Consider the following 27,091-nt stretch of genomic DNA (forward strand, 5'->3'; position numbering starts at 1 on the left):
AGGAAGATGCCTGTGAAGGATGAAAGGGGAGAGAGCAGCAGAAGGCAGAGGGAACCTTCAGACCTCGACACAAGTCTGGCCCTTGTGAAGGAATTTGGGAAGGAAGGAGGGCTGGGTAGGGAGTCTCAGGCTATGGCCCAGGTTTTTTTGTTCAGTTTTGTTTTTTTGAGATAGGATCTCATGTTGCCCGAGCTGGTCTTAATCTCATGGGCTTAGGTAGATCCTCCCACCTCAGCACCCCACCGGCTAGGATTACAGGCCCGCACAATGGCTGCCACCTGCAGTCCAGTTTCAAGGTTCACTGACGGAAAGTCCTCAAACCAAAGCCAAAGTTGCTTGCTGGAGGATCCTGACATCTTGCAGGACCTGGCCTGCCTTAGAACCCTGGAGGCATGCTCACAGGAAGTGTGGCTTCAGGGCAGATGCAGTGGTGGATCAGAGCCCTTGGAGTTGGGGACATTGTCAGTAGTAGATCTCAGTGATGCCTCTTCCTGGCTGCTGCCCTTGAGGAGGGGACAGAGTAGGGTGTTCCTGGATGATGTTTAATTAGTTTCCCCTCTGCTTGGTTCTTTGCCTTTTCCTTCATCCTGAATAAGCAGAGGAAATATTTCCCAAGCAGCCCTGACAACTTCAAACCAGCACCAACACTTCTCAGTACTTTGGAAATGACACTTTCTGTCTGCACCTTGGAACTGATGCCAGCTCCTGAGGCTAAGCAGCAGTGTTACCTAACAGCCATTCATTGCAGAGGGCAAGAGCCTCCAGGCCTCCCAGACACTGCCAGGTTAGCTTGAAGAAGGCCTTTCTTGTTCCTGATGAAGCCTTAGTTTAGGAGAAAAAGGAGCTTGAAATCAAGAGAGAGGAGGGGTTTGGGGGAAGTTGGAAGTGACGCAGCCAGAGAGGTGCCAGGAGTGAGCTCATGGGCGCAAGCCTGCAGCTGTATTGTGCACGTGGGAGTCAGCCACTCACAGTGCAGGTGTGAGCTCACTGTTCCACCACAGCCGTTAGTGTTTGGCACCAGCACGATGCAGGCACAACTCCTGTTTCCACTGCTGGATTCGGGCAGTGTTCAGCGAAGGGAGGGTCTCTCCACTGTCCACCTACGCAGAGGGATGGCCATGGCTCTTTATGCTCTGCTCTCTTCTCACCTCACTCCATGTAGCAGCAATCAGGATATTTTGTCTGCCAACATGCAGTGCTTCATTTAACCTCAGTTTTGTCTACAGGAAGAGGAGAAGAGGGTATGAACACTCCCATTCTAGAGAGAGAGAAACGGATGCCCTGATAGGTGCCCTGTGCAAGGTCAAGCTGTACATGAGAGGACCTGGATACTACCCCAGCTATCTGATGCAAGCAGGTGTGGGGCCCTAGAACAACTACACATAAGTGGCACTGAGTTGCCCATGGGTCCAGGAGCGGGGAGGGCAGCAAGGCCTGGGGTAGCACAGCTGCCTCCTGTATTTCTGCGCACACCTCTGGAGTGACAGTCTCCTGCACATGGATTCTGAACCACAAGGGACCAGGACAAGGAGGAGCTCTTTTTCAGCTGTGTTGAGTCAGTGCCTATTCCCCACTTGCTGGGAGAACCAGGAAGGGACAGAGTCTGAAGTCACACTTTATAGCACTCAGTTGCCTCGGCAGAGGTTTCCCATGCTGCTGAGCTATGGTGCTCAGGACCCTTTGTAGAAATCACTAGATGTTCGACTCTTGCTGGCTTTCTGAGGCCAGAACTGATGCAAGCAAAGAAATGTGGGAGCCGCAAAAATCGGCAGATTGTGCTGGCCACAGACCAGTCGCATACATCAGTGTACACACGCAGGAACACCCGTCCATGTCTAGCATATAGTGTGACTTATGCATTCTGCTATTTTTTCCTATAGTGCACAGACTGGAAAGTAGGTTTTTATAATAAACTTACTTTGTAAAACTTATTTGTGAATTATGACATGCGTAGAGAAAAGTAACACAAATTATGAGCATCTAGTTCAAGGAAATTGTTAGAAAATGAACACATCCGTGTCAAGAAATAGAACATGACCAAGTGCAGTGGCTCACATCTATAATCCCAGCACTTTGGCAGGCCAAGGCAGGAGGATTGCTTGGAGCCCAGGGGTATGACATCAGCCCAGGCAGTGTAATGACAATTAACGAACAAATTTTTATTAAAAAATAAATAACAAATGGAATATTTCAGCCTCCAGGAGCCTCCCATGTGCCCCTCACTCCTCCCAAAAGGATACCACCATTGTAACTTCTAACAATATAGGTTGGTTTTGCCTGGCTTTGAACTTCATATAAATGAAATTATTTACTATATTCTCTTTTGTGCCCAGCTTTTCTCTTTCAGCATTATGTTTGTGAGAATTCATCTTTGCTGTTGTATCTATAGTCCATTCATCAATTTATCAAATCTGCATTTGTTCAGTCAACATTTGTATTGTTTCCATTTTGGGGTTATTATAAATCTGCTTGTACATGTCTTTTGGTGCACATATGCATGTGTTGCTTTTGAGTATATAGTAGGAATGAAATTGCTGAATCATATGTAATTTAACAAGCAATGTGTGAGAGCTGATCTGTTTATTGGCCATTCAGTAGAGTGCCTTTTCAAATTTTTTGCCTATTTTTCTACTGGGTTTTCTGTTTTTCTTCTTGATTTATAGTCCTGTGTATTCTGGATATCAGTTCTTTGTTGCTTATACATGTTGCAAATATCTTCCACTGTGTAGTTTGCTCTTTTACTGTCTCTGGTGTTTTTTTGTTTTTTTGTTTTTTTGTTTTTTTTTTTTGAGATGGAGTCTTGCTGTGTCGGCCGGGCTGGAGTGCAGTGGCCGGATCTCAGCTCACTGCAAGCTCCGCCTCCCGGGTTTACGCCATTCTCCTGCCTCAGCCTCCCGAGTAGCTGGGACTACAGGCGCCCGCCACCTCGCCCGGCTAGTTTTTTGTATTTTTAGTAGAGACGGGGTTTCACCGTGGTAGCCAGGATGGTCTCGATCTCCTGACCTCGTGATCCTCCCGTCTCGGCCTCCCAAAGTGCTGGGATTACAGGCTTGAGCCACCGCGCCCGGCCTCTGGTGTTATTTTAATGAACAGAAGTGCTTAATTTAAATGAAGTTCAGTATGTCAATCTTTTTTATTATGGTTAAATGCTTTTTGTATCCCACTTAAGAAATCTTTGTTTATATTCTAAAAGAATCTACTTAGAATTGATTTTTGAAAATAGTACAGCAAGTTTATTTTTTCCTATAGGTATCTGTTGACCTCACATCATTTTTTGAAAATACTTTCCCATACCTTAGCACTGCCACCTTTGTCAAAAACGAAGTACCCATATGCACAGGTCTGTTTCTGCTCTCCATTCTGTGTCACTGGTTTATATATCTATTCTTGCACCAATACCACACTGTCTTAATGTTTGTATAAAAATCTTGATATCCAGTAGAGCTAGACTTTCCAACTTGGACTTTTTCTATAAAGAGCACCTATGCTATTCTTGGCCCATTCCATTTCCATATAGATTTTAGAATCAGATTGTCAGTTGCCACATACATGCACACAAACTTACTAGGATTTATATTGAGATTGCTTTGAATTCATACGTCAATTTGGGAAAAATCAACACTTTTATGATAATGAGTCTTCACAAACATGGTACCTCCCTCTATTTAGAGCTTCTTTAATTTTTCTCAATATAATTTTCTGTTAGAGATCTTGTTCATGTTTCATTAGATTTACTCCTAGGTATTTGATTTGTGGTACTATTTTAAATGGTATTTGTAAATTTAATTTTCTCTTTGTTGCTAATACAAGGAAACAGTTTATTTTTGTTGACCTTGTTGTCATCAATGACTTTCCTAAATATATTTATTAGGTTCAAATAATTTGTAGTTTTTTTCATAACAGTATTTCAGTTCAGTGTAGATGCTTTTTTATTTCCAACATACCTCATCATGTCGTCTGCAAATAATGACAGTTTTACTTTTTCCTTTCCAATTCTCATGCCATGTATTTCTTTTTCTTGCCTCATTGCACTGTACAGTATTTCCTGGACATAATAATAACAGGCATTTATGTCTTGTTCCTGATCTCAAAGAGAAGAGTTTTTACCACAAACTCACTCTTTAGATTATGAAAATTTTTACTAGCATTCTCTTTAGTATACACTTTATTTTTTCCCAAGATGAGTTTTCAATTTGGGAACTTTTTTTTAAGTTTTAAGTGGTGATTTATGAACTAGGAGCTAGGAAAATGGTATCTGAATTTTTTTTTTAATTTAAATGAAAAGGAACTAATGTTTATCACAAGACTGCTACTCCTCATATTAACCTTGTGAGGGGATTTTGCCTTGGCCATTTTACGGAAGGATATCATGACTGTACGTTTAAACAAGGATTCAAACAGATCTGTCTGACTCCAAAACCCATGCTCTCCTTACTTCTCCCTGATTCCTTGGTAGAATATTGAATGTGAACCCCCGAGGTCATAAAAATACCACTTTTGTCATACATGACTGAGAGAAAAGTTGCTAAACTATTAATACCTCACAAGTATATTCAGCATCTTTTCCTTTCCCCAGTAATCTCCTACCCCAAATCTCCTTATATCCCTGTGTTTTAGTCCATTTTCATGCTACCGATAAAGACATACCTGAGACCGGGCAGTTTACAAAAGAAAGAGGTTTATTGGACTTACAGTTCCACATGACTGGGGAGTCCTCACAATCCTGGCAGAAGGCAAGGAGGAGCAAGTCATATCTTACAAGGATGGCAGCAGGCCAAGAGAGGGCTTGTGCAGAGAAACTCCCATTTTTAAAACCATCAGATCTCATGAGACCCATTCTCTATCATGAGAACAGCATAAGAAAGACTGGCCCCTGTGATTCAGTTATCTCCACAAGGTCCCTCCCACAACACATAGGAATTATGGGAGTTACAAGATGAGATTTGGGTGGGGACACAGAGCCAAACCTTATGACCCTGTCACCTGCCCCATCCCTCCTTTCCCTAATTTCCATTGCCATGGAAAGGAGCCCTGTGGGCCTGCCTGTGGCCCTAAAGGGCTGCAGCCCTCCTCAGCACCAGCTCAGCACCCACTGGGCCCAGTACAGGGCCTTCCCCAGCCTCTGCTGTCATTCTGTCACCTGTTGTCTGGTGCTGGGAGGTAGGATTGAAGGCTTTCCTCCTGGGCAGGCTGCTCAGGTTGCAAGGTAGATCCTATTTTTAAGCCCTGTAGAGTCTCAGCTGTCCCATTTTGAGGGTTATGAGTCCTACATGGGTTCACAGAATCCCTCTCGCTGAGACTCGGAGGAATGAAGAGGACAGAGAGGGTGGAGACCCAAACCAAGCAAGGCCCCAGAGGCCTCAGGGCCCTGGGGCTGAAAGGAGCTCCCTAGACTAAGAGTGCCCCCCACTATTCTCACACCCCACCTTTTGCAGCCCAAATAACTACCCATGGGTGTCCTAAGAGATTTCCCTATGAGACAGAAAAGTCTAGGACACCAGGAACTCTCAAAACTAGATATTTCAGAACTCTCAAAGACCTTGAAGAATAAATGTTTTCATTGTCAATTTAACACAGAGCTACATTAAGCAGCTAACACTTTCCCTTTCTTGAATGTCACTTTGCCATTCCCTTTCCTTATCTTTTGGTGATGGACTGCAGCTTCTTCCATTCTGGAGCGCCTCCTGGGGCTGCAGCAATCCAGCATGACTTGGAGCTCTTTGGGTTTCTTTCCTAGATACTTAATAGCACATGAAGATGTGTTCTTACCAGTGACAGAGGGTAGTGAGAATGACCATTTTTGTTTCCCCTATATCTGTACCTGCCACATCCATACCTTTCTCAGAAGGTCCTGGAATGACTCGTTTCTCTCTCTGCCTCTCTGGGTATTTCTCCAACCACAGGTTTGCATCCCCAGGGGGAAGCTGGCTCTCTGATCCCTCATGGTAACCTTTTTAAGCAGATGGCACAGCCAGGCAGTCTTTAAACCCAAGGAGGTTTGCCCCTTCCCTGGACTTCACGGAGTTCTAGAAGAGACTGTAATATTCAGGCCAGGTTCCTGTTTGATGAACAGGGACACTCAATTCCTGGCAAGTGGGGTGAGCGCTTCCAGCCCTCCCCACCCCCATATCGGTGTGCTGGCCCAGACCCAGGGCATGTTCAGGTACTTAAAGTAGCAAATGCCTCTGCTGTAAAAACCCTCACTGGAGAACTGAAAGCCCAGAGCCCAGACTCAGGCCGCAGAGGTCTGAGATATACTCTCAAGTAGGTTAGCCCATAAAAGAAACCAGTCATAGGATTACATGTTGGGTCTGAGCCTGAAGAAAGGTGCCCATGGCTGTTACCTTCTGCGGCTGCCTGGCAGGTAACCAGAATGTGCTTGGCTTTCTTAGCTTTTGGCTGTGTGATCTGTGGGGAAGTGTTTCTGATCTATCTTCACTGCCACTCCCAGCTCTCTGGGGCATTGTGGCTGTTTCTTGGTGGTTGGGCAGGAAGCCTCTAGAGCCTGAAGGAATTGCTGTGCTTGATGACAGGCAGAGGCTATCAATGGCTATAAATCGCCTAGTGGCTGTTTCACGTACTGAAGAAGAATTGAACATGTTTGCTGTCTGTTCTGCAGATGCTTCTCTGATGGCCGGAACACAGCTGGGAAAAGATTTCATAGAGTGAGTCAGAGCAAGGGCCCAGCTCATGCCCACTGAGTTAAGCAAGAGGAAGTGGCTGACTTCCGCAGCTGCTCTGAAAGCCCAACACAGCAAGGCCTGGCTGAGATGAACAACATAGATCATTCCACTGACTTTGGGCTACCCTCAGGCCGACCCCATGTGACCCCACACCTGCCCCAAAGCTAGGTGAGACCCAGGATCCACCCTCTAAGCCCGGGTTACCAGTAGGGGGTAGGTGCCAAACTGGAGAGTGGACTGTGATGAATGGGTGGCAGAGATGGCAGAGGAAATGGCTCATCTCCTGTGGTCAGGGACCCCGCTCTCAGCAGCTCCCTTCCCTGAGTGCCCTGGCACTGGTGTGTCTGTGTGTCCAGGAGCCCTGGCACACCACTGTGGCTCTACAGTAGCCTCCTGGGCAGCAGCTCATCAGCTTCCAGCACAGCCTTTGTTGCTCTGTAAATCTGTTAATGTTTGTGCTACTTAGAATAAGAAGGAAGGAGTCATTCTACAGAGAGGATTTATTCTTGCAGGCGCCAAAACCTTGTTCCTTACAATTATGTCCCGTTCTTTAATGGGGTCCCCTGCACTCCACAGTGTCATTCGCCTCCACACTAGCTGTCCCCACAGTGCTATGTATTTTCACTGATTTTGCTTGGGGCCCTGCCCTGTCTTTGTCTCTGCCTTTACAGTCAGGCCAGTTGTCCCTTCTCCGTAGCTGTCCAAGAAGCCTGTAGCACCTTCTCCAGCCACTCCAAGCATGAGGCTTTGTGGGGAGCGTGGAATCTGTGAGGAAGCCGAGGCAAGCTGTTAGGATTCTGTTCAATGGGAGGAAAGGCTCTGAGTGAGGCGCGAAGGAGGGACTTCCCGGGAGGCGCACTTGCGTGCCCGGCCCCGTGTCTACGCTGGCTGCCCACAGACCCTGCTTCTGCCTATTTCCTGGTTCTGCTTCATGTTTCAAAGACTAAGGTCAAATGTGATTAAGTTTTAGGTAAGCAAGATATTGTGCTTATTATTGAATTGTTCTTCTTTGGTTTAACAGCCCTCCAGTTTAATCTAAATCTATTTCCTCTCAGTCTTTGGTGTAGATAAAAGAGCAGTTAGCTGGTCGCTATCTTTTGTGTCATAAATCTTGTAGGAAACCATTGTTGTGATTTTTCATTGTACCGTTCCTGAAGAGGAAGGAACTTTTCATTCCTTTGGGCTTTTTTCTAGTAAATCTCCCAGCTGTTAGTGTCATCGAGCTTAACTCTCACATCCTTAAGGCAGCGTTGACCTCAGAACCACCAGTACCTTGCTGTGTGCCCTGGGAGGCAAGTTATTACCCTTGGCTTCATGACCCATGGACAGTCCTTGCAATGGAAGGCAAACACATTTGTGGGTAGAGTATGGAGAATGTGTGTAAAAGGCTTTCCTTGCCCGGGCAGTAAGTGCTGAGGAAACAAGCCACTTTTTATGCTAATAAAATTTGGACAGGGGTTATGGGGTAGGGGAGTGAGTATGTGTTGATCTGATTCCCTGTGCCCAAGAGCAAGGACAGTCACTTCATCCCAGCCCCCACACGGTGTCGGGAACACAGAGGTGTTCAGCAGATGCTGGACAGATGTCTCCTGGGGGCATGCATGCAGTATTTGCTCTTTTTCCCTCGCATGTTCTGTGTTCCTAACATTCTTCTATTTTGGCGGAGTGGGGAGGTAGAAGGCAGAGTCTCACTCTGTCGCCCAGGCTGGAGTACAGTAGCCCGATCTCTGCTCATTGCAACCTCTGCTTCCCGGGTTCAAGCGATTCATGTGCCTCAGCCTCCTGAGTAGCTGGGATTACAGGTGCCCTCCACCATGCCCGGCTAATTTTTGTATTTTTAGTAGAGATGGGGTTTCACTATGTTGGCCAGCCTGGTCTTGAATTCCTGACCTCAAGGGATCTGCTCACCTCAGCCTCCCAAAGTGCTGGGATTACACGTGTGAGCCACCACTGCTGGCCTCTTCTATTTTTTAATTACACCTCTTGTATTTTTTGTCTCCTTAATTCAGTCCAGAAGGTTTTCATAATAACACTAATAATATTTATGGAATAGTTAACAGCATGTCAGAGCTTATAATGTTCAATAAGATAACAAAGTTTATCTCATTTAATCCTCACTAGAATAACCCTGTGAGGTAGGTAGAAGAAGTTAGAGAGGTTAAGTAGCCGCCTAAGGTTATCCAGGTTGTGTGTGGTTGACGGCGCCCTACCTTTCCCCACTGACTTTAGCAAGACAAGAATACTGGCAAGTTGCTGCTGCCCTCTGGGCTCTGTTATAAAGTGAAGCTGCTGATCCACAATGGAGAACCCACTCCTGCAAGGCCAGCCTCCACAGAGGCCAGAGGCCAGTGCTGGTCAGAGCGTCCAAGAAGCTGGACTCAAACAAGGGTAACTTGCGGGAATCTTCAGGAAGCCCTTATATTCAGAATTGTATTCTCTGCCACATGGGTCCTTTCCCACCATCAAACTTAGAAAATGACCCCTAGGGAAGCCCTTGGAGTTCAAGGGCGGGCGCTGAGAAGTCTACCCACGTCCTCATGGGTTGGAAGACCGGTTTCGCCATGTGTTCTCTGGCCCAGTCGTAAACATCATTCGTTTGCTTGTCCAGCAAACATTATTGGACACCTGCTAGTGCCAGGTACTGCACTGAGCACAAGAGAAGGGCCCAGTTCCTTCCTTTGAAGCCCACAGCCCATTGAGGAAGACAGGTATATAAAACAGCATTTGCAAGGGAGCGACAAGGGCCAGGGGGGAGGTGAGCAAAGGATGCAGGGAGTGGCTCTCAGTGTCGTGCGCACCTCACATGGGAAGGCCAGTGCGGCAGGGTGCTGGGTGCTGTTGCCCTCTGCTTCTCCCAGCTGGAGTGTCAGTGTGGGACCCTGTAGGCCCCAGCCCACCCAAGGGGAGGCAAGTGAGAAGGTGCCAGAGTGGTCATGGGACAAGAGCCAGAGGGAAAAGGGCTGGCCAAGCCCTGGAGAACTGAGCAGAGCAGAGAGCCACCTCGCCAAGCCTCTGTGTTCCGTCTTGTCATGCTTGTTGGAATGAGGAGGAATCCCTAAAGATCATGGATTGAAGGAGAATGGCTCTCCTTCCTACCACTTCCCCACCATCTCTCCCTGAAACCACAGGAGCATTCCACATACAACACAGGGCAGGGGTCTTCCCTTCATGTTCCTTGAGTGCAGTGACCATGGCCACTCCTTTCTCAGAACTCCTACTGCCAGAGTCTTAGCACTGCTGGCCTCCATACCCAGCAGGGAGGTGTGGTCTGCTCCCACATGGCTGGCTGGGCCATTCCTGGGCAGGTGGTATCGAATGAGGAACACCCAGTGTCTGTGTGGTTGGCACACAAGACACTGTGGTGGTTGAGAGAAGCAGAGGGCGACAGCACCCCGCACCCTGCCGCACTGGCCTTCCCATGTGGGATGCGCACGACACTGTGTGGTTGGCATGCAGTGGACACACCCTGGACTGCATGCTACCTGTAAGCATGTCTTGCTGAAACTAGCAGCCAGTTCTTTGTTTTGTTGCAAATGACCATTTGACAGTACATTCACAACAGCCAAACGTGGCACACGAGGAACTGGCCTTGAGTATCACGAAGATTGACTGATAAATGGACAGCCATAAGCACCATTAACCAGACAACACAGTTACTGTCCATCTTGGTGGCTGCACAGCCCAGGGGACCACACAGGGCCCTCCTCCCAGGCAGAGGCAGTTGGACTGAGGCCAGAGAGTTCTGGGTACTGCAGCCTCTGCCAGGAAGAACAATTCTCACCCAGGGGAGGCCCGAAGGGAATGGGCTGGCCCTCCCAGTCATACATGGCTGCCTGGGCTTCGCCTGACCTACCTGTGAAGAAGCTCCCAGAAGGCCATTGCTGGTCAGCATCCCGGGTACCAGGAGAGCTTTCTTAATGCATCTGAAAATCCTGGATAAACAGGACTGCCCTCTGCACCCCAGGCTGCCCTGCAAGACGGGGTTGGCCTGTAGAGTGGTAGCTCAGGGAAGCAGAGCCCTCAGGTCCAGTCAGGCTTTGGCATGGCCTAGCCTCGCCATCCGACTTACCATTGACCCAGCTTGCCTGGAAAGACTCAGGGCCTAATCCAGATTGTTCTGGTCTTGGTTCTCAGGCAGAATGAGAGTGGCATGGGGAAAAGGGCTGAAGTCTTCACACAGGCTGTGTGAGAGCTCTCAGCGGTCTTTGGTTGACTTTGGGTAGGGGTAGAGATGAAACCCAGCAGTCTTATTGTTCTCCCCACCTCCCCACCCCACCCCACCCCACGCTACGCCACCTACCCTACCCCTTCCTGTGGACAAAGGAGAGAGGGCAGAGCTGGGGCCTCAGTGCCACATGGGGCAGGCACTTGAAGATGTCTGGGAAGCCCAGAATGTTCTGGGGGCCAGGGGACACATTCATTGAAACCACTCTGAACCTGGGTCATAAAACTGTGTGTCAATATTTTAAAAGTCACAGGATGAATGCAGAGCTCTGCCAAATTCAACATGCTGTGTTCCAGGGGTTGATAAGACGAGCATTAGTTCAGTGGAAAAAAACCGAGACAAGAGAGGTTTTCTTTTAACCTGCTGTGTTTCATGTTTATACTGAGGCAGGCTGCCCTTGCAGGAGAGGATTCATTCATCATGTAACCAACAAATGAGTCCCAGTCACATTGTCACCTGTCACCTGTGTTGGATTTAAGTGATAACCATCTACAGGCAGTAAGAATATGTCGAGGCGAATGCAGCGTGTCCCATTAGGCCAGCAGAAGCCGTCTTGGGTTTCGTCTGCCAAGTTCATACACCTCTGGTTCAACAGTGATAAGCTGAAGGGAATTTGCAGGAACCATAACTGCCGCTTCTAGTCCTTTATTACTGGGGGGCTGTGCTTCCATCCCTGAAAATAAGTCTTGTTTGGCACTCAGCATTTTCTGTGGAGCAAATAAGCAAATCATTATCACTGAAATGCCTCATTTGTTCCCCCAAACATTTCACCAGCTCCTCCATGTGCTGCTCAGCTCTGGGATACATAGACGGGCATGGCCAGGTGTTTCCCACCCTCCTCGCCCCACGGCCTATGGTCTGCAGAGGAAAATTAGCCTCCAGAAAAAGACAGTCTGGATTCACTGATGAGATTTGGTTTAGATTCAGCCCACAAGACCATGGAGCCAGGGAGGGAGATGCCTGAACTGAACCTGTACAGCCCCACAGGGAACTGAGTGGACAAGGTGGGCTTGGGTATGGGGAGCAGAGTGGGCAGAGTGAAAATCCAGGGTGGCGTAAGAGTCTGGGTGCCTGTCACCCATGAGGAGGCCCCACGGGTTCCCTGGGGAACAGAGGCACTAATCTCCTTGTGTCCGGTAAGGGAGCAGGGCTGAGGCCAGAAACAGGCCAGCGAGAGCCTGTGGGGGGCCAGGGAGTGTGACAGCCAAGGACCCCCAGAGCACTAGCAGCTAAGGACCCTGGGCCGCACTCAGGCCTGGGCGAGGGACTGACCTGGGGAATTCTTGAGGTTTCTCTGACTGTACGGAGCTCATCAGGGAAAACATGGGAGATGCCTGGATTCATTGCCCAGCTCCGAGCTCAGCACAAAAACTGCCTCTTGAAACAGTCTAGAAAGAGGCTCACCTGAGGCCCAGCACCCAGGGGCCATGCTGTCACGTGGGCCAAGGCATCTGAGGGGCAGGGGCCTTCCCCATCCCACTGCTGCCATGGCCCGTGGCCCACTCTGCCCTGCCCTCCTGACCCCGGGACCCAGTGCATCTCTGTGGGGCCTGGGAGGGGCGTTAGCAAAGGAGAGGCCGCACAGGGCACCTTCAGTGGTGACGGGAAACCAAGAGCAGGAAAAGCAACCGTGCTCTGCCCTGGGCGACTCAGACAGGAAAGGGCCTGAGCCTGAGGCAGCCAGGAGGAGGCAGCCTTACCAGGGAGGCCGTGGCGTGGGCCTCCGTGCTGCTTCTGCCCTCCTCATCCACCTGCAGCGGGACAGAGGCAGAGGCAAAGCGGGGGCCTGGAAACAAGCAGTGTACTCTCAGGGTGGGCTCTGCATTGAGTTCCCACTGTCAGCAGAGCCTTTGGCAGGTGCCAGAAAGAAATCCTGCTGCTCCCTCCTCCTCAGAGGGTTCAGAGCAAACGATGCAGGGTCACCTGAGGACAAAGCAGTGGACAGGGTGTCAGGGACCCTGGGTCTGGGAGCTTGGGCAAGTCCTTCCAGCTTACTGAGTTCCCCGTTCTCCTGCCAGACATGAGAACTCTTGACTTCTGAGACTTGATGGACCGAGAGTAGCGAAGTGCCTGGCAGTCTCCACATCCAGCCCTGACACACCGTGGCATGGGACCTCTGTGGTCACTTCTGTGGCCTCCCAAAGACACCATCTCCATCGTCACCTTAGGGCCAACAATCCCCTCCCCATGCACTGGGTGTAGGGGCCAGTGAGGAGTGATGAGGAAGTGCAGAGACCACGCTGCGCTTGTTTCCCTGCAGACTTTAGTGGCTATGTGGTTAGGGTGGTGGCCCTGCTGAAGGGGGTCTGCCCTAGCAGCCGTTTGGGCAGGAGCAGTTTTCAGATGTGAGCACACTCGTTCCAACTTGCAGCAAAGCCGCTCAAGGCCCCAGGAAGCCCAGGCTTCTCTCTTGTTTTTGTGGCTACCTTGGTAACGTGTGTGTGTAAGAGCATGTGTATGTGCAGGAGAGAGACGGAGAGAAAGACCTGTGCATTCCAGAACACCCTTCTTCCTTGAACATCCAAGTGCCCAAAGCCTAATTTTAAAACCAAAGTCGATGCCTCCTTAAGTCTGCGATGGCCCAGTTCTGTTCTTGATCCAAGTCTACGGAGCCAGCTTCCCCTGCCAGGGCTTGAAAGGGACCCCTGGCCAGGAGTCAGCAGGGCAGCAAACAAAGCTGTTGGGGGCACTGTGGGGACTCCCCTAGGTGGCCAGGCTTCTGTATGCCTGTGCCGCCCTCCTCAGGAGCTTGTTTCCAGTTCCGGTTGGGCAGGGGCTGGCACTGGAGAGAGGCTTATGTGTCAACACCGTAAAGCAGCCAGCAAGCCCTAATGACCACACTCTGCAAGGCCACACAGCACAGACTGGCACCTGGTTCTGCTTGGGGGCAGGGCTGCTACCAGTCTGCAGGCCTGCCCCTACCTCTGGGAGCAGAGCCCGAACTTGGGGAGTGAATGAGGCTTCTGGGCTGGCTTTACGCTGACAAGGGCCTTCTGCACTGTCAGTCTGGCCCCAGCTACCAGCAAGCCCCCTCTTACTCCCCATTACAGCCACTGGGCCTCCCTTTGGCAAGGCATAGGAGCCCAAATGTGGCCACCTGGCCTCTGGGGACTTCCTTCCTTTAGAGCTAGAAAAACAGCTGCAGAATGTGCCTGGCTGCATTAGGGCCCCGCCCACTCACCTATAGAAAAGCCCTGCCTGGACTGAGCCTCCCAGCCTAGGAAACCTGGCTCTGGCCTCCCCTGCAGGCCTGTGATGTCTGACTCCAGAGGCCTTCTCCTCCGGGCTTTTCCATGCCTGTGAACTGGGCCCCATTCAGTTCCCTGTGGTTTCATGGGAATGTCCAATGTATTCAGGAGGTTGCAGCGGGCCCAGGAGGAGAGGGGTCAATGAGAGGCCCAAGCTGTGACTGGTGGGCCACCCAGCGGCCACGGCACCCTCTGCTGGAGGCTGGCAGCAGGGTGCATGGCCAGTTGTGAGTGGGGGTCCATCAGTCAAGCAGCTGCACTTCCTCCCCATCCCCCTCCCACACCCAGGCCAGGGACTCTGCCTGCAGCTCCCTCATGCCAGGCCTCCACTTTCCAGCTCCCAGGCCCCCAGCCCCACCTGGCCTGGCCCAGGACGGAGCTGCCACCAAGATCTCTACCACTTTCTCTCCCCAGCAGCCTGCAATTCGGTGCCCCGCAGACCCCTGCCTCCTGGGCCCTGCGGTTTCCACAATACTACACTCAATTTCTGGCCGCTAAGAACACAGCAGGTTCTACTTAAAGGTGGCCATCACCTGCACCCCATGGGTTGCCCAGCCATGGAGAAGGGGCCATGGTTGGGTGCACAGCTTCTGAGACAGGCCCAGCAGCTGCCTTCATGGCCTCGGCAGAGCCCAGGGCTCTGGAGCTTACAGGGAGCATATGCCCAAGTGTGGAAAATTTGGTCTGCAGAAGAAATGAGGCTGAAATTGGCTGGGAGCAATTCTTATCAAAGCCACATTAACAGTTTTCAGCAAGAGCTAATTGAACAAGCTCTGTGAGTGGCCTCATTCCATTAGCAGGAGCCTCCCACAGAGTGTGACAAGGGCCCTGGTGGCTGAGGGCAGAAGAGGCTGTTTCTGTCCCACATTTGCCTTAGGCCTTTGAAAATGGACACATTTTCAGCTTTGGGGACTGCCCCTGCCCCTCTGCCCTGGCTCCCACTCATTTCCAAAGCCACTCTCTGAGTGTCCTGTGTGAGGAAGGGGTGAGGTGAGTTTCTCAGCACTTTAGCAGGTGCATGGATCTGAAATGGGACACCTCTGGCTCCTTGCCAGAGGGAGGCTTTGTGCTGAGGGTAGGGGAGGCAGAAGAAACTTACAGAAATATTGCCTTTGCTGTGTTTTTTGCCCAAGTCCCAGAGTTGGGGCACCCAGGCCAGTCACGTCATAGGATATATAATAATAATGTCTTATTTATTCAAGGCCAGGAACTTGAACATTGCTTCCCTGTTTTATAGGAAACAAATTGAGATTCCATGAGCTTAAGAAACAAGTGAGTGGTAGGGCTGGCATTCTATGCATGCCACTGAGGAAAAGCCCCTCGTCTCTTTTCCTCTACTGATGGCCGGGCCAGGAGAGGTGAAGGACACCCCCCAACCCCTACAACCTACAGGTCCTACAACCAGTCAGGACCTTCCTGGCCACAGATGCCTCGGATCCCTGACTATCAAAACCCAGCCCCAGCCTTTCAGCTGAGCAGAGAAATACTCAGATCCAGTTCCTCGATGGTCAGGGAAGGCAGGCTTCCTCTGAAGCACAGATGGCTTCATCCCTTTCTCATCTCCTCACCTCTGAGCCCATTACAGCCACTGGGCCTCCCTTTGGCAAGGTCTGAGGGCCCAAATGTGGCCACCTAGCCTCTGGGGACTTCCTTCCTTTGGAGCTAGAAAAACAGCTGCAGAATGTGCCTGGCTGCAGCAGGGCCCCACCAGGGTGAGAGCAGCCTTTCCCAGCATCGTCCTTTAAGATGCGACAGAAACAGGTCCCACCCGAGCCAGCAGGAATGCGGCACCCAGTGTCTGCCTCTGCATAATCTTGTTGCTTGCGGGCACCTTCAGGGTGAAGGACGCCCTGTCGTAAATGCATGAAGAGCCCCGCGTTTTGTGTATTGATGTTGATGTTCTTTCTTTAGAGGAACACTTGTGCGCTGTGGGAACCTGTGTGTCTACCAGTGTCACCCTTGCTGTGGGGAGTGTGTACCGTGTGTGGGGGCTGGTGACCTTTCCCTGCTGTCTGCCACAGCATGTGAGGGGCTCGCCAAGCCTCATACCTACCCTCCCTTTCCCGTCCCCTCCTGCCCCAGGGAGGCCCAGACCCAGGGAGGAGGGGTGCTGGGAGTGAGTGACGAGGAGCTGGGGTCCTGGCCCTGCAGCCGCTGTCACAGCGCAGCCCCACCCCAGACCTCCAGAGTGGTGGGGCCCTGGTGGTGCGGGCTTCAGACACTCGGCCAATGCCAGGTCTGGGACCGAGGCCCCGTCTCCAAGGCCTTGGCTTGCTGTTCTGGAAGGTAGTGCTGGCTGGCAGCCATTCCCAGCCCCTCGGAGAGCAGTTGTCAGGCAGTCCCTGAGCTCCAGTGCCCCATCCCCAGCAGGCCCAGTGATCTCATGCCTGTGCCCCTGGCGCTGGGAGGAGCGGGGTGACACTAGGGCCAGTGCCCACATCAGAGGAGGAAGGTCTGAGGCCGGGGCAGGGGACAGGGTACGCTCCCATCCAGCAGCCCCAGTGCCCTCTCCGCCCCCTTCAGGGCTCCCCTGGCCCAGGGTGTGGAGCGGCGCGGCCTGACCAGCCAGGATCGCTTGGGGCATTTTGGAGGTTTGGCTGCCCAAGCTGTGCACCTAGCACTGCTCCCCAGGAGAGGGAGGGAGGAGGTCAGGGCAGAGGGCCTTGCTGACCGGGTCATTGTCACAGCCTCCATCTCTGGCCCTGGGTTCCTACAGGAGTGCCTGGGCTCTAAGCTGGAGCTACCCCATCCCAGGACCTTGGGGAGGAGGAGGCTGGGCGCCACCTCCTGGCCCATCAGGGAATTGACAGGGTTGGGGACTGTGGTCCATATGTTGACCCCAGATGAGAACCCTGACCCGCACTTACCCTACCCCATCCACCCTGCACTGTCCAGCTCAGTTCTCTGAGCCGTGGTGCGGAGTCCCATTTGCAATGGTGAATACTGAACTCGGTGCAACTCTGGCTGCTGGCAGCTGGGCTTGGCCTGCACCTTTCTGTCCGCAAACTCCACTGGGGACCCACCTTCCAGCCACCCCAGGGTGCCACCACCAGAACCAGGGGTCAGCCCCGCCTTCGTTCACTCCTACCCAGAGCCCACCTGTTCACTCCGCCCCCATCTGCTACCTGCAGCATCAGAAGGACATGAGGGCAACAAACAGCCCCTGCAGCTGGCCTCAAACATCATGGCCAAGGCTGTGCCTGGGAAGGGGACTCTGTGGTGCCAGCTCCCTCCTCAGTGCCCTTGATCTTTGTCTGGGTCCCTGCTTGATGTGACCCAACTGGCTGTGCCAGAGCTCCGCAGGCACTGTCCCGACTCCCAGCCCCAGGAGGGAGGGAGAGGCTGAGACCACAAGAGAAGCAGACTCAGCCACACCAAGGGCCCCGGCACGGTGGGCCTCTCCTCCAAAACCTCAGCAGGCTTCACGTTCAAGTCACCAAGAGTGCACTTGTTGACTGTCGAGGGCAGGGGTGACTCCTGGGACTGTGCTGGGGTCCAGGGAGGACAGGTAGCAGAGTTGCCAGGGAAGCAGCTTGCCTGAGGTCTGTGTTCATGGCAGGGGCTTCTGCAGTGGCCCCGCCCTCTCCGGGTCCCCTCCCTTCTGTCCTTGTCCTCATGTTTACTGAAGACCATGAGAAGGGATGTGGAGAGCCCCTGCGGGAACTAAGAGCAGGAGCCTGGCTCAGCCCTGAGAGGCCCCCAGATATTCAGTTCCTAAACCCATAGTCGGTGGGGCATGGGCATAGGAGAGTAACCAGGGTTGCCTTGCACAGCCCTGCTCCTTCACCCTGTCTGCCTGGTGGCCTCCTTAGCCTGCAGCCTCAGTACAACCCGCTATGGGGTCATGCTGCCCCCTGCTGGCCACACTGCAAAACGCAGCCCAGGGTTGGGCCTAAGGCTACACTTGTCCCTCTTCCTGCAGCTGGGCTGGAGGGGAAAGCAGGCACCACACAATAGCCTGGATGCTCCTGCCCAGGAGGATTGTCTGACTGCATGGGGAGAAAAGCCCAGAACCATGCCTGGCACATGGTAGTCTTTGTGGAGTGAGAGGGCAAAAGTATGCATGATTGTGTGCATCTGAAGCATTTCAGTGCTGATGGCCTGACCAGTATTAGATATTTTTCAAGCAGGGATTTTGACTCCTCTTGGATTCACAATATCTTATTATGAAATCCAAGTAAGAACAGTCTAATGGCACCAGACAGTGATACAGGTGAGCCTAGAACAGTCAGTGTTCATGTCGGGGACTGCAGCCTACTTTTCAGGGGAGGCTTCAAAAGAATTGAGGAACAGAGTTGATGGTAGGGATGAAAATCACAGGGCATGTTGTGGAGACCCCCTGCTGGCCATGTGGAGGGCAGGTGGGGCAACAGGAGAGCAGCGCCTGCATCCTGAGGGCTTTCCATGCATCGGGCAGAGGGCCTGCCAGTGCAGAACCTGTTTTCTCTGCGTCCGTGACAGCCCTGAGCAGGTGCCATTGTGACCCCTGTCCTGCATTTGAGACAGAGGATGGATGGGGAGGGCTCTGTGGTTTGTTCAGGATCCCACGGCAAGGATGTTGTGGAGCTAAGAGTCAGACCTGGGCTTGGGAGACTTGTAGTGGGTTAAAGGCTTGAACACAGGGTTTTTGGCAGGAAGTGGTGGGCACAAGCACAGATTAGGGGCTGGGAGGTGGGGTGGCACATTACAGGCAGTTACTGCCACCCAGAGGGCAACATGGACGCTCCTCCTTTTACCTGCTGGGTATCCTATGTGATAGAAGGGTAGGCTGAAGTTTGATCCTTGTGGTCACACATCCCAGCTGTCACCTGCTTTACTGTGTGTCATGAGCCAGCCCAAAAAAGTCCCCACAGAGGAGGGATTAGGGGTGCTGGACTGGCTTCCCTCCTCCCCAGGTGGTGCCTGCCCTCCTGGGGCATTTCCCAGCGCTTCTTCCTCTGCAGCTCGGGCTCCCTGGGGAGGCAGTTGTGCTCTCAGGACATCCTGGTGGAGCACAGGCACACGTCTGCCCTGGCAGGCCCACCCTGGGTGGAGGAGGGGCTCTGCATGCCAGGGTGCTCTCTCTCTCTGGCTGGCTTGCTTTCCACAAGCGTGGCCAGATGATGAGGCTCACCCGCAGCACCACCCACACCTCCAGGAAGGGAAGTTGATGGCAGGGCTCCGGCTGTGGCCAGGCCTGCGGGAGCTTCCTCCCTGACCTCTCTCACTCAAGGGGAAAGCTCGGGGCTGGGCATGAAGCCTGGGGAAAGGCAGGGAGGGCAGAGTCCCCCCAGCCTAGTCAAGGCCCTGATCACCCCATGTCTCCCCGAGGGAGCGGCTTTCCCCATGAAGGGGATCCTGGTCACCAAGGCGTGAGGACATGCCCAAGCGCCCATCACAACAGGCTCCAGATGTTGTGCACATTTGTGATCTTCTTGTCCCACCAAAGGAGGGGCCTCCTGTCCCAGATTTGATGATAGGGACAGTGGTACTGACCTCAGTGCTGTGTGATACCAGGCCCCCAGCCTTTGCCTGGTTCACGTCCCGCATCGCCCATCAGTCCCTGCTCCTTCAGTCTGGTACCTTGACCTGCTCAGTCCTTCCATCAGGAGCCACGTCCATTCACAGTGACTGCTGAATCTAATGACACCCAGGTGCTGCAAAGCCAGAGCAGCAGCCCCTGAAAGGGTGACTCTGGGGTCTCAGCCCATCCCCACTCCTGCTGGTGAGGGCTTCCCTCCTGCTGCCTTAGACTATCCTGTCCACTCTCAGAGACCCTGTCGGGAGGCTTCCCTCCAACAAGGCACCAGCCCCAGAGGAGAAGGGAGCCCAGCACTCCCGGGACTGAGGGGTCCTCGGTCCACTCACCACTGCCACATGCCCCAGGGAGCCCTCTGAGCAGGGGCTGGGCCAGGGCCCCTGGGTTCCCATGGCCTGGGCGAGCATGGTGCCCTCTTATAGCCGGGGCTGCCCGAGGGTTCCAGGCATCCTGTCATTCAGCAGAGATCTTTTCTTGGCGCCTTCTCTGGATTGGGTGAGCTGCTGAGTTCTGGGGCTGCTGCGGTGAATTATTTAATAGATAGGTGCTTCCCTGGTCTCCAGGGTCCCCCTCTGGGAGAGCCAGCACAGGAGCTAACCAGTCAGAGGAGAAGGCGGTGTAGACCCACTGGTACAGGAGAGACCATGGGAGTGCTGGGCAAGACAGGGACTTGGTGGAACACATGAGATGAGGCAGCTGGGAGGTCGTCTTTAAGCTGAGACCTGAAGGGTGATAGAGAGCCAGGCAGGCTGCAGCGTGGGAAAGCCTGAGCAGCTGTCCCCCAACCCCAGCGGTCCCTCCCATCCCACCCACCCTCTGCAGGCTTGTGGAGGAGTTCATGCTCTTGGCCAACATGGCAGTGGCCCACAAGATCCACCGCGCCTTCCCCGAGCAGGCCCTGCTGCGCCGGCACCCCCCACCCCAGACAAGGATGCTCAATGACCTGGTGGAATTCTGCGACCAGATGGGGCTGCCCGTGGACTTCAGCTCCGCAGGAGCCCTCAATGTGAGTGGTGGGCAGTGTTCAGGGGAGGCTCTGCTTGGGGGAAAGAAGAGAAAGACCTGGAAGGTGGGGGGTCCAAGGGCCTCTGCTTCCCCCCAGAGTCCCTCCCCTTCAGCCAGGTCTCTCCTATAGAGGAGGAAGGAGGCCCTGGGAGGAAGGGCCCCTCTGAGTCACAGGGGCCCTGACAATGGGACTTGCCCCCTCACCAGGACTGTGCCAAGCGGGGACCCTGGAGGCCTAGCAGAGGGCAGGGGTCCTGTGGCCAGAAAGGGCTGGTCTTGGGCCCAGAGGCTTTCAGAGTGTGGGGGCTGGAATTGTAGGAATCCCGGGAATGTTCCTGGTGGGTACTTTCAGGTGCTTCGTGCCCGGGGCGAAGCTAAGAAACCCAGGGCCTTGGCTCTGGTCCTGGAGGAGGGAGACATCTCACCCAGGCCCGACCCTGGGAGGGGAAGGCAGGTGCACTAGGCCCGAGAGCTGGAGCCCAGTGAGTCCAGGCCAGTCAGCAAGACATGGAAGGGACTAACCTCAGGCCAGTGTGGGCCACAGGCTGTGGGCAGCTGCCCCCTCTCCCCACCCATCCCCTCTGAGCAGGGCTGAGCCCCCAGGCAGCTCCTCCCCCTGAGAGCTGGGCATGAGGTACTTAGCAGATGACAGGGCCCTGAGTCTTTCCCCGAGCTGGACCACATGTCACACAGGTTTCTGGGATTTGCTTCTAGAAAAGCCTGACCCAAACATTTGGAGATGACAAGTACTCACTGGCCCGGAAGGAGGTGCTCACCAACATGTGCTCCCGGCCCATGCAGGTAAGGAGGGCCCAGCCCCGGCCCATGTAGTTAAGGAGGGTCCAGCCCTGTCCCATGCAGGTAAGGAGGGTCCAGCCCCGTCCTCGCCGGCTCCTGGGAGCACACTGGCCCCAGACCTGTGACCTGCACGTGCAAGCACAGCCCACCAGTGTTCCTGTCCTGCTCTGGACATGGCTGGGTGGACGGGACTGCTCCTCCTCTGCCGGAGGGTGGGAGAGGAGGCCGACCCCAGGCAGCACCTAGGAGGGGGCACCCTGAGCCTCTTGAGTTTGAACCGCTGCCTCCTGCTCAGACTTGCTCAAGGACAACATGCCTTAGAGCTGAGGGGCTACCGAGACCTCCTGTCAGGCTGGGGTCCTGGAGGAGAGACAGGGTCCCGTGTGGCTTCCTGTCCCAGGGAACACTCCACAGCCTCCACCCCTGCATGTGGAGTCCAGAACCAGCTGTCAGCCTCTGGCCAGTGTGGGAAAGAAGCAGACTTGGCCGTGGGCCTAGGCCTGGGCCTGCAGGGAGGTGGCAGCCTGTAGGGTGGACAGCTGGGCTTGCTCTGGGACGCCTGTCACAGCCCCCAAGGCTGAGCTTCACCTGTGCATCCTGGGACCAGGACCCCAGAGGACCCTCGGGCCAGCGGGAGCAGTGGGTGCTGATGAGTCAGCTCTGGGCCCCAGCCCAGCCCAGGGGCAGGGGCAGGCTGTATTTCAGGGGCTTGGTCACACAGCAGATTCAGTCTGTTCTCAAGAACTGGATGGCTTCAGCTGACCCCAGTGGATTTATTTTCTGACACTTCAAGCTCTGCTGGGTTTGAAGCCATCAGGGCCTGCTTGGGCTTGGCCGCCCTGACTTGCCCCCCGTCACAAGTGTCTGCCCAGCCAAGCACCTACGGCACCCACAGCTGAGAGGGGCTGGGCTGTGCCTGCGGGGCTGTCTGTGTTCTACACTCCAGTGGCTTTAGGCCTGGCAGAGAAGGCACAGCAACCCCTGAGTCCCAGAACTGCCTCTGGCTCTGCCCTGCTAGGGCCCCTCCCATGCCCCTGCCTCTAATGCCATCACCTTCAAGGAGGTACAAGCCAAGCTGGAGTTCCAGGGATCAGAGCCGCTCCGGAGTCAGCCAGAGCCTGAAAAGGCTGCATTCTCCTGGCTCGCCTGCCAGGGAGCTCGGAGGCGCCCTTGCCTGGGAATCTGATGGCAGCGAGTCACCAGAAGGTCTGCCGTGCTCCTGTTCCTCGGCCCCGGGAACTGCGGTGGGGACAGGGCAGGGCAGCAGCAGAGAGCACAGAAAGCTGTGAGGGGGCACACAGTCCCCAGTGGGCTTCTGCATCAGGACTCCAGGGCTGTCCCAGGGACGGCTGGGCCTGTGGGAAAGCCATGGTCCCCACCTGACCCTGAGCCACCTCCACCAGCCAGGAGGGGCCAGGGCCCTTCTTCAACGTCACCCAGGTCATCTGGGGAACTGGGCCACCGCTGAGAACAAAGCCCAGATGTGTCTGGGAGTGGAGGCTATGCCCACCTCCCCCGGAGACTTGCCCCCAACTTAACCCAGGGCCCAGCAGGTGCTGGAAGGGAAGTGGAGTTAGGGAGCCGAGCAGGTCACCGCCAGCTGCGCCCTGGATTCCAGGGCCCGTGTGCACAGAGTAATGGGAGCTGGCTGTCTGGCCAAGGGCACAGGAGGGTGAGTGTGTACAGCAGCCAGGGAGCAAGGGAACCAGCGAGACACACCGGAGTGACCTTGGACCTCTGCAAGGAACCCGTTCACTCGCTCCCAGGCAGCAGCACTGGCCTTGACACCCAGCCCTGAAAACTGAGGGACTGCAGGGCAAGCAGCTTCAGTGACTGTGGCCCCAGCTGGGCCGGGCTGTGTGCTGGTCCCTAGAGACTCTGGGTATCTCCCTGTCCCAGCCCTGCCTCCTGCCCAGCACAAGGGCCTCTGGAACTCCGCCCTCTGTGTCTCAGTCCCTGGGAGGATCAGATGGTTGGAGATGAGAAGGGCCAAGTCTGACAGGCTGGAAACTGCCTCCCTTGGCTGCTGTGGGGTGGAGTATTGGCGAGCACAGAGGTATCCGGGTGAAGTGTGGCTTCAGCTGGGCAGGATCAGTGCCAGAGGGGATGAGGACGGCCCGGACCAAAGGTGGGCCTGGGCCAGAGAGGAAGCGCCCAGGAGCCTGAGGCCTGTATTGCACAAGGCAGGGGGTCCTGGGCTTTCTCTCCCTCCTCCCACTCTGGCCAGGTGGGAGGATGGACGTTGCCTCCTTGAACAAAGACCCACAGGCTCCTTGGCTTCTGCTTCTGTCTCCAGCAGACACTGTCTGCAGCCCCTGGTGCAACAAAACTGCAGGCCGCCTCCTCCTCCTCCTCATCCACCTCCACCACCACTTCCTCCTCTTCCTCCTCCTTCTCCTCCTCCTCATCCACCTCCACCACCACTTCCTCCTCTTCCTCCTCCTCCTCCTCATCATCCACCTCCACCACCACTTCCTTCTCTTCCTCCTCCTCCTCCTCCTCATCCACCTCCACCACCACTTCCTCCTCTTCCTCCTCCTCCTCCTCCTCATCATCATCCACCTCCACCACCACTTCCTCCTCCTCCTCCTCCTCCTCCTCCTCCTCATCCACCTCCACCACCACTTCCTCCTCTTCCTCCTCCTTCTCCTCCTCCTCATCCACCTCCACCACCACTTCCTCCTCTTCCTCCTCCTCCTCCTCCTCATCATCCACCTCCACCACCACTTCCTCCTCTTCCTCCTCCTCCTCCTCATCATCATCCACCTCCACCACCACTTCCTCCTCTTCCTCCTCCACCGTCGCCTCCTCCTCCTCATCATCTACCTCCACCGCCACTTCCTCCTCTTCCTCCTCCACCGTCGCCGCCTCCTCCTCCTCCTCCACCACCACCACCTCCTTCTCTTCCTCTGCCACCACCACATCCTCCTCCTCCTCTTCCTCCTTCTCCTCCACCATCGCCGCCTCCTCGTACTTCGATGCCACCACCTCTTCCTCCTCCCTTACCTTTCTTTCTTCTTCTTCCTTCTTCCTGGCGATGGTAGCCGCCCCAGCCCCATGCTGGGGAAGGGTAGGCCAGAGACTCTTCCCTCCTGGTGGTGCTCAGCAGTAACTCAGCAGGGACTGGACTTGGGAGGCTCAGCTCATGCCCCCTAACCTGACAGCGTCCTGGGGGTTCCTGGCTCTCTGGTCCTCAGCAGGGTGGACCTGTCCAGCCCATTCTCAGTGCTGCCACCTTGAGGGCATCTGGGAGGCCCAGGTAGGCCAGATTTGTCTCCTGAAAAGGACTTGGGCACCCATGGGCTCTGCCCAGCCTCCTGGTCTCCCCTTGGGTCCCCTTGTGCAGCAAGGGCCGTGGCCCCAGTCCTCCCTGGCTTCACTCAGCAGCCAGCAGCCCATCAGGTCTGTGCACACACCGCTGCCAACAGTGAGGCTGTGGGTGGTGCCGGCCCTCTGCGCCTGGCCGGGCAGCTGGCCTGGCCAGGCTCTGACCCATCCTGTCCCGCAGATGGCACTGTACTTCTGCTCGGGGCTGCTGCAGGACCCGGCGCAGTTCCGGCACTACGCGCTCAACGTGCCCCTGTACACACACTTCACCTCGCCCATCCGCCGCTTTGCCGATGTCCTGGTGCACCGCCTCCTGGCTGCTGCGCTAGGTGAGGGATGTGATTGGGGCCAGGGCAGACCTGGGCCAGCTCAGGGCTGCCCATCCTCACAGCGGGTGCTCGGTGGCCCAAGACCACTCTGCCGTGACCGCGGAGGTCCAAGGGTCGGGCAACCCAAGCACAGGGGAGCCTGATCTGGAAACTCCCTACGGGCCGGTGCCGCAGAAGCTGCTTGGGGCCCACAGCCAGCCCTGGACACGGCCAGGAGGAGGGCGCTGACCTCAGAGGGCCACTTTCTGCTGCCCTGGGAGCTGGGTGCTGGGGTCCTAATCTGTTGCCGGGGGTGCATGCAGCCCATCCCCCAACCATAGCTCTTCCCAGCCCCCCAGGCTCCCACCCTCATGCCTTGCCTACTCCCCCATACAGCACCGCCCACCACCCTGCCCCCTCTTCCCAGGCTATAGGGAGCAACTAGACATGGCGCCCGATACCCTGCAGAAGCAGGCGGACCACTGCAATGACCGCCGCATGGCGTCCAAGCGCGTGCAGGAGCTCAGCACCGGTCTCTTCTTTGCCGTTCTGGTCAAGGTGAGCCCTCCAGCCTGGTGCCCCTCACCTCCCTCTGGCTCCCGACCCTCCTGGGCACCTACTCACCAGGAGGCCTCAAGAAGCCCAGGGCAGTGCCAGGAGGTGCCATGGCTGCAGCACTGTCCCTGCAGGAGAGTGGCCCCCTGGAGTCAGAAGCCATGGTGATGGGCGTCCTGAACCAAGCCTTTGACGTGCTGGTGCTGCGCTACGGCGTGCAGAAGCGCATCTACTGCAACGTGAGTGCCCTGGGAGAGCCCAGGGGCGGGCGGGGCAGCCCAAGCCATCCCACACTGGAGGGGTACAGGCTGTGATGGGTCACACTCCACCCCCCGCTCCCCCAGCCCTAGCACAAAGCCCACCTGATGGACCTTGCAGAGACACCCAGCTCTCCTGCCTGGGATGCTGGCTCCAGGTCCAGGGTCAGTCCTGGCCCCCTTCCCCAAGGACCCAGGAACCAGAGATCAGGCCCCTCCATGGCTAGTACAGCTCGGCAGGGTGTGCAGGCTTTGGGGACCGTGTTTATAGGAATGTGAAGGAATGAGAGGCCAGAGAATGGTCCTTGGCCGCTCTGGAAACTGTCCCCTGAAGACAAGAAAGAGAGCTGTCCCTGGCTTGGCTCCTGCCCTGAGCGACTGTTGATTCACAGTTCTCTCCAAGGGGACGTGGGCCTGTCCTAACGCCACCTTAGGGGCTTGGCTCCAGCTGGCCCTGGGGTCTGCAGGTCACCACCTGGCCCCTGTGCCTGGCTTTGAATTTCCTAACATCCAGAGTGCCCTGGGAGTACAGTGTCCAGCCCGTTGTGTGCAGTAAACGTGGTGTTCCTAACCTGGAGCTGGGCAGAAGAGGAAGGACAGAGTCCCCCTGCGGACCCTCGGGACTCTGTGTCCTGAAGTTCAAGCCTAGGTCACCCTGCAGTGGGCCCAGCCCTGCCTGCACTGACAGATGGCACCAGCAGGGGGCGCAGTGCTCTGCCGCCACAGTTCTCTGTCCCCACCTCAGTGCAGTCAGCCCTGGACGCCCCCACCACTTGCCCACAATAGCACGCAGAGCCACGGGCCTTCCCAGTCCCCACCCCTGGCCCTTGGTCACTCTCACCTGCTGCCTCAGCCACAGGTGGCCTGGCAGGGCCTCCCTGAAGCTCCCTTCAGCCAGGCAGGGGTGGGCCAGGCCCGAGGACTGAGGGCCGCCTCCAAGCATTGAAGCCCTCCAGGGTGGAAGGCCAGGCAGCAGCACCCAGAGCTGAAGCCTGAGGCTTGGTGTTTGCACTCCAGGCACTGGCCCTGCGGTCCCACCACTTCCAGAAGGTGGGAAAGAAGCCGGAGCTCACGCTGGTCTGGGAGCCTGAGGACATGGAGCAGGAGCCAGCACAGCAGGTCAGAACCCCTCTGTGTCCCAGCTCCCCAAGTCCTGATGACCCCTCT

General features: G+C 55.1%; 1 protein-coding gene across 1 annotated transcript in view; it reads left to right on the top strand.

The window, feature by feature from the left end:
* The window catches only part of DIS3L2 (DIS3 like 3'-5' exoribonuclease 2), a 389,257-nt gene that overhangs the window by 361,102 nt on the left and 1,064 nt on the right, over positions 1-27,091 (top strand). The window contains exons 15-20 of the mRNA XM_011980219.1: positions 20,497-20,680; positions 21,394-21,480; positions 24,986-25,133; positions 25,540-25,670; positions 25,802-25,906; positions 26,942-27,043. Coding sequence (XP_011835609.1) covers positions 20,497-20,680; positions 21,394-21,480; positions 24,986-25,133; positions 25,540-25,670; positions 25,802-25,906; positions 26,942-27,043 — 757 coding nt within the window. The remainder of the gene's footprint in view (positions 1-20,496; positions 20,681-21,393; positions 21,481-24,985; positions 25,134-25,539; positions 25,671-25,801; positions 25,907-26,941; positions 27,044-27,091) is intronic.

The sequence above is a fragment of the Mandrillus leucophaeus genome, unplaced genomic scaffold (assembly GCF_000951045.1).
Source record: "Mandrillus leucophaeus isolate KB7577 unplaced genomic scaffold, Mleu.le_1.0 Scaffold21, whole genome shotgun sequence".
NCBI classification, from domain to species: domain Eukaryota; kingdom Metazoa; phylum Chordata; class Mammalia; order Primates; family Cercopithecidae; genus Mandrillus; species Mandrillus leucophaeus.